Source organism: Ambystoma mexicanum, chromosome 14 (assembly GCF_040938575.1).
Source record: "Ambystoma mexicanum isolate Mex_15411 chromosome 14, UKY_AmexF1_1, whole genome shotgun sequence".
NCBI classification, from domain to species: Eukaryota; Metazoa; Chordata; class Amphibia; order Caudata; family Ambystomatidae; genus Ambystoma; species Ambystoma mexicanum.
Window position 1 is genome coordinate 647507497 of NC_090940.1, and position 13292 is coordinate 647520788.

General features: G+C 46.5%; 1 protein-coding gene across 1 annotated transcript in view; it reads right to left on the reverse strand.

Annotated features, from left to right (window-relative positions):
• AKT1 (AKT serine/threonine kinase 1) overlaps positions 1 to 13292 on the reverse strand; it is a 397239-nt gene that overhangs the window by 98577 nt on the left and 285370 nt on the right. The window contains exons 8-9 of the mRNA XM_069638151.1: positions 10311 to 10379; positions 6559 to 6684 (exon numbers count right to left, since the gene is read on the reverse strand). Coding sequence (XP_069494252.1) covers positions 6559 to 6684; positions 10311 to 10379 — 195 coding nt within the window. The remainder of the gene's footprint in view (positions 1 to 6558; positions 6685 to 10310; positions 10380 to 13292) is intronic.

The window sequence follows — 13292 nt, forward strand, 5'->3', positions numbered from 1 at the left end:
TTCAGGAACATGGAGTTTTACCAATGTTACTTTTCAGAATAGTGGAATACAATACTAAGGGAAGCAAGCGTTCGATAAGACTTTTCAGAAAGGCAGTAAGCAGCGCAAGGTAAGCAAAACCTATTGTTACACATTTGGAATGGCAGTGTGCTATCCAAGGTTAGTAAAACCCTATTGGTAATACACTCTTACACTTATTCAGTTTCAGGAATAATACATTAATACCAACTCTTACTTTCTAGAATAGGGGAACACAATTCAAAGGTAAATAAATAACTTTATATACTTTCAGGGTGGCAGTAAGCAATTCACAGGTAAGAACGCCTTGTACCTTGTTCTATTTCAGAGATAATCAGCTACAGCACTAACACATAGCAAGTAAGTACTTTGCAACACTTGTTCTATATTCTAGACCTTATACTTTAAAAGTCCTTCCCTATTCGGTACAGATGTAGGACAGTCAGAGTGCCAGAGGATTTCTCATCCAACAAGTAAGTACAGACTTTAGAATTAGTAGAAGGCTCTCTAGATATGGTCCAGCGTTAAGCTTGGGCAAACGGTATAGGCGAACTCCCAACTAGACGAATCACCACCCTAGCCACACAGGAGCAACACAAGACTTTTGGTAAGTATTACCCCAGTATTACCCTCAGCCACACAGTACCTCAGCAGTGAAGAAGAGTTTGCAGAAGGTCGCCTTGACGATGCAGCAGCAAAGAACCCTCTCTCTGGATTCTTGGTCGTGGTGATGAAAGAAAGGACACTGGATGGGAAGTTGCAGCAGCAGTCGACACAAAAGACTCCCAACAAAGGATTCTGCAGTGCTTCTCACAGCTCTGTGGATTTGGCACCCTTTTCAAGGTACCAGATGTGTAACGGTCGCCTGATTGAATCACCTCACTATCTCGGTCCCGTGCTCTGGTGATGGGACTTCAAGGAGTGGAATCTTGCTTCTGGAGGTCCACCAGGAGTCCACCTACGTTTCAGCACGATTAGTTGATGGGAAGACGTTGCACAGAACTCAGCCTCAAGGTCCCAGGTTATTGGCGGTTTGCAGCCCAGGAAGGTCACAGCTTGTCATGGGATGGCTCGAAATGCAAGTCTTCTTAAGACTAAATGGTCCCACCAGTCCAAGGGTCGGAGTCATCCTCTTCAGGACATACACAGCAGACATATCCGGTCACTGGAATCAGCAACAGCCGTCGGCTCCTCTTCCTCATCGATTCAGATCCAGTGGTCCACTTGTCTTCAGCTTCCAAATCCAGGCCATTTATCCAAGAACCCAGTTAATAAGCACACATGCTACTTTCAGGACAGCCAGCTCCCAATTACGACTGGTTCCAGGCAGGCATGCCATAAGTCAAAGGGCTATACAGTTTCAAACTTGTCCCACATTACCTGTCTTCACAGACACTATGGAGGCTCGACGGGCTACACAAAGGGTTCCTGCCAAAAACAAAAATCAAACCAGGACCTCACCATCCCAGGACAGCAGAAGATGGACCAAGAAAGGACAAGCACACTAAAAATGGCAAATAAAGAAAGAAGCCACCATTCTAGGTGAATAGAGGCCCTTCTGTGCATTACTGTGGTTGGTTCGACAGCCTGCAAGTAAAAACCACACAAAAGTCAGTAGAACACGTCCACTGACACCAGACGTAATAGTAAGCTTGTCACTGTAACAGAAATGTTACAGGAGCAGTGAGAAAAGGGGATAGAGGGTAACACCCCAGCATTCCCCATAAGTTGGGGTGTGCTGGACTTGTAATATACAATGTAGAGAGGATGACATTATCTCTTTCTACCCTTTGTGAGAAACCTGATAGTGTCTCACACGCTAGTCCCCGGAGATCTGTCGTCCAGGTGGCCAGGACATGGCCATCTCTATAGGATCCAGTTCCTGGGGGTGTACCAGTGGGGGAGGATCACCTGTGCGAGGTGTCTTCAGGGAGTGGAAGTGGGACACCGAGGATTGAAATGCGGTATCCCTTTCCCTGTAACACCTTTTTCCCATTCTACCCTGTAGGATATTTACAAGCTCTACCCCCCCCTCTTCCCACACAAACACTTCCTTACATGATAACAGACAACAGACTAACACCAGAGCCGTTTACCTGACATGTCCCAACATGTAGGTCAGGCAGAGTCAGGCAATTGACAATAACCACGCACACCCGACGACCCTTTACCTTCCCCCACAGGGAATAAAAGGCGAAGCAAGAAAGCACACTTTGAGCAAGGCCGAACGCACAAGAATACAGCTACACCAAACCGGCAGTTCAAAAGGAGAAGAAAGGCAGTGAGACATGGAAGGACGACAAAGGGGGAATTGCCCTTGCCCTTTTCAACTCAGACCCGCGAAGCCTCCGAAAGGGAAAGCATAGGACCGGGAGCTGTAGCTGGAGTGCGGAGCAGCAGATGTCAATGGTACATGGGGGCCTCCCGCTTTGATAACGCAGACGGAGAGGCAAGCTGGCTACCATGGTGCTATCCTTGACTCCAGAGAACAGAGAAACCAATGGTTTCAACACAGCCGGTGAGTTGGAGGAAGCTGAGAGCAAACCAAACTGTGTTGAGCCCAACGTTGCAAGTGGCAACATTTTGAATGCAAGGAATCTAAAAGACAAAGTAACTTGTGTATTTTTTTGAACTTTAAAGAAATCCCAATTGAAGTCCAGGTGCAGAGAGGTTCGGCGCCACTGTTACGCTCACCTGGTTCCCACAGAGGCGTCGATCGGACCCGGACAGCTGCGGTCTCCACCAACGTGATGCGTATTGAAGAGATGACAGTCTGGATTGGCCCGCCTAATCTTGTCTGCTGGACTCTTAGAAGTATTCTCCTGCAAGTGGAGAAAGGGATTTAGCCACCCGTGGACTTTAGTGATGGCCCCCCTCAACTGTTCTCGTTCTCCCCACTAATCACGTCCGATATCCCCTCTTGGTAACCTCACCTTATGTTTTTAAATGATGAGCTCTCCATCCTGCATGGCAAGCAGGGGCGCATATATACCAGTTACTTCACTGGTTTGAAGGTACTGGAGGAGTTCCGTAGGAATATTGACTCCAGTGTCTATAAAGTTCAAAGAGTTCAATATGTCCGATGTTCACTCTTGTTCCATTCTCTCGTTAGGTTGCAGCTGGGTCCAAAAGAATATTGCCTGGAGGCAGCTGATGGCGTTCAGGTAAGAGTCTGTATTACCAAACACTGTCCGGTAAAAGTTGCATGAGTTTAACTTGCCGTTTTCTCTCCCTTTATAGGTGCGGCATGGAAAGATGCGGCGAATTAAAGGATAATACCTCCGGTGGTAAAGCAGCTAAGCCTATGGTGGCAAAGAGATTGTCTTTGTTGGTTTTCTCGGCTCACCTTGTTATTCCTTTTGTTTTCCCCCCAGGTGCTGGGTTTCGACGAAGCAAATGATGGAGGCAGCGCCAAGTTGAAAGATGTGGTGGACTGGTGAGTATAACGCGTCGCTGTTGCTGGCGAAGCGACGAGTGCTGAAATAATGTCCTTTCCAGGCTCTGAGATGTGCTGGGTCCGGAATCAGGTAAGGAATCAAATAATGTCCGTCATCTAACCTCTTCTCCTTTCTTTTCCTTTTGTCTAGGAGCTCCGGATTCGAGGTGGGCGTGGCAGAAGACTGGATGCTGACTTGCAGACACGGTGAGCGTTCCGCTGCTGGATGCAGAATAACACGAAGCATGAGCTGCTGGTCGGCCGTGGTTTAAATAGCCTGCAAAGTAGTCCCAGGTAAGAAGTTCCCCAGAACCACACCCGAGTAAAAAATAGTCCCTGTAATAAAATAGTCCCATCCAGGCCTCACGTTGGCTTGGACTCATTTGCAGCATGGTCTGCATAAGGTAAGTAAAATCTATGAGCCTGGCGCCTATGGCGCCAGGACTGATTTCTATGATGAGCCTGGCGCCTAAGGCGCCAGGACTGAATCCAAACGGGTTTTAATGAGTAATTGGGTGCCTGCTCCCGGGGCTGATGGACTCGATCCGGATGCCCGGGGGTAGGCATCATGACAGCCACGTGGACGCTCATTCGAAAGACTCTGACCGGGACCTGTTTAAGAAACTGCAAGAACCAGAAGGCCCTAGGAAAGGGAGGCGTGAGGCGCCAGAGTGGTCCTATGAGGGCTACATCAAATCCCTTATACAATCAAAAGTCTCTGACCCGTTGCCAGATGTAAGCTAGGGAGAGGGAACCCTGCATTCCAATACGATCGTGAACTGTGGAATAAGGCAAGTGTGAACCTAACAAAGATGCCGAAACAAAGCTACGAGAAGGAAAACCCCTGCTTCCTGATGTATAGAAGAAATACATGAACTGTGTTAAAGAAAGGCCGTAATGAACCCGACGGAGGGAGGCCCAAGTTGCAAGAGGGATCCGAGCTCGGCAGAGGGAGATCCAAGGGGCGAAGAGCAATCGCTCAGGGTACAAGAGTACTGAGGGAACCTTTTTTTTTTGTTTGTTACTTTGAATCAGCAAGCCTTCTACGGCCGCCAAAGGTTTTGATATTGTTGAACCAGAACTGTGAACCTCGTACTAACAATGCCGAGGAGTGTGCTGTGCTCAGAAGTCCCGACTTGTCCCGTGCTTAAAACGTGGGCAAGGGAGACCCAGCCATACCATCCTGACTTATTTTGTAAACACTTCTATATTTTCTGGTGAACATTATCCCACACTTTTTTTGTAATCTAGCAATAAGGACTGGTAATAGGTTATTTTTTAATGTAGGCCCTTTTTATTTGGCAAGACGCCACTGGGATTGCCTTATTATTATTTGATGGTCGTAGCTTGCTCCCATCTTAGATTTTGGTATAGATTAGGCATTTATCGCACCCATTATAAAGTTCAATAAACACCCTTGAACTGTGATCACTTGTGTCTGTCTTTACTGTTGCCACCATGAGTTCTTTACACCTTGAGAACATGTGTTCTGCAAGGTAAGTAAGTAACTATAAAAGACAAATAACAGCAACAATGAGAAAGGGGACAGTGTGTATCTCCTCGGGACTCCACATAAGGCTCCCGCTGATGCTGATCTCACAATGGGGACTGTAGAAAGGATGAAACGTATCCTTCTACCCTTGGGAACAGTAGTTCACACCAGGAACCCGGAACCCAAGAGAAAATGCAAGGGGCACCCCAGCAACACTGCACAGAAAGTGCTGTGTGCTGCAATGATGTGATGTGATGTGCCATGTGTGATGCAGATGTCCAAAAGGTTATAGGAAAGTATCATTCCAAAAATAAATTATGGAGTCACAAAAAGGGCAACTTTCCTTCCATAGGTTTCTATGGGACCCCATTCCTTTTGGTCTGTCTGTGATCCTGGCCTGACTTTTTGAGGGGAACAAAAGCCTTCAGCTTCACTACCCTGGCCTTTTGCTCATTGTTTTGGTGAAACTGATCAGTCCTTCAGGCCGTCAGTACTGGGAACCTGTTTTTCCCTTTGTAATTCTTGTATTTTAGGATTGCACACAGAACCTTGCAGTGCATTGCAATGGGGATACTTCTGTATCATTATAGCGTTTAACACATGGGATTTCCGGCTACTTTTATATGTGCCTAAAGACAAGCTGGTGGCATCAGTTGCATTTTTACAATTTTGCTTTATTTTTCTCGTGCACATTTGTGTTCACCGCGTATGGCTACTAAATGTGGCTAGGGCCCTAAAAGGGTTTGCTTGTTCTTTGGCCACTTTGTAGCCGTACCTCCATGCCTTAGCTCTCCATGTATCTTGGGACACTCTTTAAATCCCTCTCCTACTGATCTTTAGATGTATTCATGACTTGCAATCCAGTACCTTGCACCCTGAGCTCCAGTGCCCTACCCATCCTTGCTCTTCCCCGTCTCCCACCTGTTCGGCCTCTCACTCCCAACTTTTTCTATTCTGGCTTATTACCAATTGAATCCCCTCCACCAGATATCAAAGTACAACCAATATCTTTTCTATCAAATCTACCTTTAAACTTCATATCCTCTCCCTGTAAGAGCCCCCCACCATCTTGACCCCCGCCCCACCATCGTTGGCTATTAGAAATGTTTACTGTGATGTTTATTTTGATATGACCATATGTTTATATTGTCCTTAATTTAGAAAGTAAATCTAGGCAGTTCCAAATACACCTTCACAAATATGTCATGCAATCCTCCATTACCCGAATCACTTCTTCCCTACGTAACACTCCCAAATCCCCTTCCAAGGCACCCTTCTTGGGGACTGCTCCATGTTCTATTTTTATTAGACTATATTATTTGTTATATGATATGATAGGTTATTTATAACGCGCTTAATACCCGGAGGTTTCTGGATCGAACCTGTGTTGCTCCGCGTCGTTTTGCTTGCGCTCATCCAACTGTTCAATATGCATAACACAAATACAATAAAAATCCCTTTCATAAGCTGTGCCTTTTTGGTTCCGAACAAAGTCTCCCACACATGCCCCGCCCACTACGCCTCGAAGCATTGCACCCCTCACCTAGTTTGGAAATCAGAACCACCTGACCACATATTTGTGTTTAGCGGCACAGCTCACCCCTACGCTTACCTTAAGATCCCGATAGACCACATTCTTTTCAGAGTGCAGGTAGTCCAGCGCCGACACAATCTCGGCTCCATAGAATTGCGCTCGCTCTTCTGAAAATACCCGCTCTTTTGACAGGTGGAAGAACAGCTGCAACACAAAAATGCATTTTATTTTTAACCGACTACGTGTGTACACAATGATCACAATTTCTTAACAATCACATATCGTCAACGTATATGCATGCCGCAAGCTATACTTCGTAACGTAGATGCTATATCCCATTGGTAACTTAGAAACATTATTTCTCAATAGAATAGATGGTATGTTTACACTACATGGAACATCAAATGCAAATAGAAACTTGATTTCAATGGGTGAATAAAATATTCTATATGTGTGTGTAACAATTATATAATAGTGTACTGGACAACTGCATACCAGTGTATCCGATTCCCAAATGATTGCACATAATAGAATGTAAATGTTTCTGTAAAAGAACACAAATGCATAATGAAACAGAAAAAAGTTGTGTCTTCCTGGGTCTTTACATAGTAGCACGTGGGATGATCGAAGATGCATCGCTACCTTAAAAAAAACTAACAATCACGTTGCAGGAATTGAAATGGAGCGTTGATTAGCAGGAGCAAAAGTACTTCCTGGTTATAGAAAAGGGGTCTGCAATGCCTGGCTCTGCAGATGGTTTTAACTAAAACTCCTTAAGCCCTAGTCAGCATAGGGTTACAAGTCACTAGGTGTCATCAATTCTACCCAAGAGGGAGAGCTTTCCAGTGAGGCTAGGGAGGTGCGGCCACAGCACAATATTGCGCCTAAGGGTGGTTCAATGCGTGAGGATCTCATGGGGAGGAACTCCCCTCCCGGAGACAGGGACGACCACCTTGGACATGGCCCAGTAAACACCTTTACACCAACACTCTAGCTCTGCTTTTCTCTGCCGACCTTTTTTTTACACAGCAGTCCCATGTACTATTATAATACAGAAGACCTCAGTGTGACCACAAAGACCATGACGAAGAAGAACATGGGAACCATGAAGATCACTAATTATAGCAGTACTGGTACGAGGTGCCCCGCAGAGGCATGAGGGTTGGGAACAAGAGAGAGAAAAAGGGCGTATACAATGGGTCGAATGAGATCTTGCTGCATTGTATAAAAATTGACAATGGACTAAGTGTGTCAATGTGTCGAGCCCAGACTGGATAGGCTGGGAGTGCGGAGCTTGTCCGAGGCGGGAGTTTCAAACTCGTTTGGCAGACCCGAGGAAGGAGAGTACAGAGGACGCTGGCAGTCGGCCGCGTGACATTCCGGGTAGGACCGGGCCTGTGCAACCAGCTAGAGGGAAGGCGAGCGGGGGAAACCTGTTGGTGAAATCGCCACCCGACAGCATAAGGCAGCTGGAAGAGCCTGCAGAAACAAGCTGGAGAACCACTGTCCCTGTAAGTTCTGGTGACGCATCTGCAGCCAAATCAAGGTAACGGGGGTTGTGGGAGACCCAGAGGGGACGTGGTGGCGCAGGCGAAGGCTAAATCCCCCTCAACCCCTTGGTAACCACAGTGCCCAGGGGACTCTGAAGGGCCCAACATGTAGCACAGCTCCTCTTCCTCGTCCCAGTGGCCGTACCAATAAGCCCACTGACCACCAGGAAAGGACCGAGGACCCCTATCATCAAGGATACTGAATCTGAGGAATTATTCCTCGTCCCAGTGGCTGTACCAATAAGTCCACTGACCACCAACGAAGGATCGAGGACCCCAACCAAGTCCAGATAAGCAGCAAAGGAGACCATCCTCATCCTGGTGGCAGGCATAAGTCCACTACTCACAAGAGAAGGGTTGTGGACTCCAATGTTAAGGGAAGCGACCAAAGTGTGCATCAGAGGAAAGCACTCTCGCATCAGTGACAAGCCCAACACCGCTGACCACCAGAGAATGGTCAAGAACCCCAACAACAAAGAACTGAGTTAAGGAGAAAATCTTCCTCAATTCAGTGGGTAGGCGATGTCCGCTGAATGCAACAGAAGGGTCTGGGACCCAGACGATGGAAGTGTAAAAAGAGCCTGGAACCCAAAGAGTATACCAATAAGGAGGAGAGGAGGTTTGCCTACACTTGGAAAGAATGGCAAACTCTGTTGAATGACTGTGTAACCGGAGGGCATCAGAGGAAAAGAGCTACTCCCCCTGATCCCGTGAAAGTGCGTGGAACTCCATACCCAATCCAGGAAAAAGGAGTAATTCTCCTGGATCAGGATCTATTTACCTTTTGTGGAACAGCATATTGAGGTCAGGGGAAGGAAAGATTCATTCCCCCAGGCTTGAGAACTTTTGGACAGTTTTCAAGAAGAACCCTCGGCATCCACCAGGAGAAGGGAGTCATTCTCCGGCTGGGAGACCCTTTATGTTATTTAGATATCCTCAGTTGTAGAGTGTAAGGGCTAGAGGCAGGTTTGGACACAGAACGTTGACTATTTGTTTGACATAGTTTTGGTTGAAGCAGGGAAACCCTTCATAGTGATAGGGCCAGATTGGTTGTACTTTAACATCTCAATAAATATTTGTGAAAAATGTCATCCCTGTGTCTGCCTCTCTATCTCTCCAGCACCCTTACGAAAGTCACTGGCGACGAATCATGGAATTTGTGTCCAAAACATCTGGCAAGTCAAAGGTTTCAGACTCCTAGTATCGGACATTACTCAGTGAGCGGGTGCTACTTCTGGGGAACAAGCAACTGCGAGAATAGATAGTGTCCAGCAAATCTAAATTCAATATGACATTCAAGCATGGGCCCTTTCCATCAAGTATAACAACAAAGGTTTCAACAGAACATGCTTTTAAACACTTTCAGAGAAGAGGTCTACAAAGTTTGGCTCTCCAGATGTGTTGGACTACAAATCCCAACAGTACGAGCCAGTGTAGTTAATGGTGAGGGATCATGGGAGTCGTATGGCAAACCTTCTGGAGACCCAGATTGACGACCCCTGTTCTAGAGGATTCTACATGTCGTTTTTATTTCAAAAATAGGCAGCAGACCCATGTGCCTAAAATGTGGTACTGTACCACATTTTACTGTACCACTGGTACAGTAATACCAAAATGATTGGCTGGGGATCTTCTCACTAGCATTTCATGATGAACACCTGACTTTAGTATTGTGAATTCCAAAAATTCCAAAAAGCACACAGGAAGGCTGGGTAGAAACATTGCCTAATTTTACAGTTAAAATAAAACTCACTATGTAAAATGTGATTAAGATGTATATCTATGGGAATCACAAATGGCTGACACAGGTTGAATGCACCTGTTGTCAAAAGTATCTCCAGATAGTTGTTTGTGTTACGCAAGCAGGCTTTTCCAAGCTACGAAGAGGAGACGGAGGGGCCCCACCTCCCAGTAATTATGTTAAAATGTGACCTGTGTTGATCAGTTTCTTAAAACATCAGCGGCTCGCAAGTAAATTCTCTTTTAGAAAGTATCGGCTAATTCCTGGGATGGAATATGTATGCATGGTTTAATATAATTTATTCAGTCCCTGCTTTTTGGCCAAAATCACTTTGAACTTGCAGTTCTGCTTTTTCTGTTATAAGTTAAGGGCCTAAAGGTTGGGGGCCGTGCCAAGTACTGCTCGCTAATTTGCTAGACATGGATAAAAGTGATCAAGAAATGACAATGGTTCTGTCGGCAACTCTGTAAATGAATCCATTGCGTTTCTTCTGCAAGACCTCGATTCAGCATAACACACATATTTCAGGGCTTCTGTACCTCTCCGCCATTTGCATACTCCATGACGAAGCATAAGCGGTCATGCGTCTGGAAGGAGTACCGCAAAGCCTGCAACACAAGGAAAAAGGCAATCAGACAAAGGCCACGCCCACTAAATCTTGTGTACACAGACGTCACAGCTGAGTACAGGCTAGGACAATATGGCAGCATATGCACACACAAATGTTTATATATGAGCACAAAAGACAGACAAGTTCAAACAAGTCATATAATTACATAGTCGCTCAAAGGACAGACACTCAAACGGTTACCATTCTTACAGCCAAAAATGCTTTCGTTTTGCGGCGTCTCACTGCAGGAGAGTGTTTCCAGGAAGGTGGGTGAAACATAGGTTTCCTTGACTCATTGACTCTTATATTATCAAACAGTTAGATCCCCTTTATAATGAAGAGGGTCAGAAGCCTCCTAATTGTAAAATGGTGTATATATTGTTCTGATGGCTCTCTATAGAAGGACGCACAACTTCCCTTAAAAAAATAATAGGCGCCTGTGGCTGATAAAACGTATACAAAATATATTTATTTAATGGGGCCGCTACCTTGTATCTGAATATGCTTCTATTCTGTGACGAAAGGAGTATAGGAATGAGTAGTGGCTGAACCGCCTACTCGGGTCCCACACTTCTACAAACCAACATTCATCTCAATCATAAAGTACACGGGTACAGGTAAGATAGCTCAGCGTGTTGAGAGCATGCTGCTGCGATCTGAGCGTGATCTGCAGGTTCGAATCCCGGCAAGGCCAACTCAGCCTTTCATTCTTCCGAGGTCGAAAAATGAGTACCAATTTTGGTTGTGTGATATTGTATGTAAATATGTGCTTTGTATTAAGGCGCTATACAAATAACACATCATTATCATACCTCCTTGACTTTTATGGCAATGTGGGCTGAGAGAAGGCTATACTCCCAGAAGGGGTGGGAATGTGATAGACTAGCAACCCAAACAGCAAAATACAACAGTCCAAAATAAAAGGAGAGTCCAGTCAAGTATCAAATAAAACACACCAATGTACAAGTCTCAATAGAAACTCACTTCTGTAAAGGAGAAACAGAAATGAAAAAATGGAACGGTGCAGCACTCTGGCTTTTTAGCCGTGAGGAAAAACAGGCAAGAAATGCAGCTACGAAATTAAGAGGCTTATATTTGTACTGGGCAAAGGTGCAAAAGGGACTTAGCCAGTCTCTAGGGCCATAAATGGTGCACCAGGGGGACAGTGTCAATGCAAAGTGCCTTAATCCAATGTTCGGTCGTTCGACAGCATTGAATCAAGCTTCGAGCTGTACTGCGGTGCGGATCGAACTAGGTCGGGGTGCTACAAGTGGTTCTGGGTCGAGAGGCGAGTGGGGGTCCAGTCAGTTTGAAGCAGGAGCCCCGCGTGGTCAAGTGCAGCTTTCAAGTCATGCAGTTGGGATGGCTCACCAGGGTCTTTTCGAAGGTCGAGTTGGTTCGTGACGTGGGTAGCCGTCAGTTCGATGGGTGACCTTAGTTATCCGATACAGGGTTCGAAAAGGCAGCAGTTTGAGTATTTCTGCAACCGTGGGCTGGTTTTTTTGAGCCGAACAGGTGACGAACTCAGCTAGGCACAATGCTATGGCGAACCTGTTCGAATGCAAAGCAGCGGTGGTTCTAAGTTCGATCGAGTGCCAAAAGCAGTACCGGTGGTTCCCCCTGGTTTGAGTACCGTGAACACTGTTCAAATGCAGCTAAACCGGTTTAATGCAGTCGAACAGGGAGCCTGGCTGTTCTGGCTCTCGAGATTCTCAAATGACTCCCCCTCGCCCCCTCATATCTTGAAATCATCAGAGGTGAGACCAATCTCATGGCCTTCCTTCCTATTCCGTTCCGACTTTGATTTGAGGGACCATGATTGACAGCACAAACGTCTGGTAAAACGTATAGCTGTCACTTCCCTTTCACTTCTTGAAAACTAAAGCGGAGTGAAACATATGGCCCCTTCAACTTACCTTTAACAATTAAGTAGTCTGAAGGAGGGGTCCCTTCAATGGCAGGAAAAGCATCTCTTCTCACAGTGGGTGCTGTGATGAATCGAGGGGCTTCGTCCCTTCTCTCCCGGGAAGTGCCACCCCCTTAGAGGCGAGGGAGGGGAGTCTGTGCCACAAGACCATCGCTAGGGTGTCTGGGCAAGTGGGACCTCACTGGGAGTGACTCTCCATGGGGACAAGGGCTTGTTCCCATGAGGAACTCCTTAGACTAACCACCATGTCAGATTACCTGGGACTGCCTGCTGTGAAGAATAATGTGTCCTCCTTACATTTGGTTGAAGGCAATGCTGAAGTGAACCAGTCATTAAAAGGAAAAGAAGATGTCTCTTTAGAAGTGACGTGTATTGAACTGGGACGAGTGGATTACGAAAAGGGAGAATGTATGGTGTGCAGGGGAATCCCCCTGCCGTAAGCGCACCTTCGAGAGGCAGAGCAGAAGCAATCCACAGAACCTGCGACTTTCGGAAAGTCGAAGAGCGCTAACTTGAGACGCCGGAGGGTCAGCGACTCCAGCAATGGGGAGCCGTCTGCAGCAAGAGAAGAGGAGTCCCATGCAATGTGGTGGCATGACCACGGCCGTATTGTAGTGGGCAAGACGCCCGGCCAGCGATGTTGAGACAATGCCAGTCCGATAGCACAGCGAGGAGAGCGCTCGCTTTGCCTTCTGTGCAGAGCCTGCTGACGCAGGTTCGAATCCCGGCAGGGCCAAACTCCGCCTTTCATCCTTCTTTTGGTCGATAAATGAGCACCACACACTGTGGGTAACAATAAGCATCGCTCAGATAACTGAGGGTTTGTAGCGCTATATAAATGCTGAATTATTATTATCCTAACTTGGAGCGCTAGCAGCTCCGTACCACCAGCATCCATAGACAGCAGCAGCCTGCAGGGAAAGACGAGAACAGAACACCGACGAAACAAAAGATCAAGAAGTCGGACAACAAAGTCGATTACCC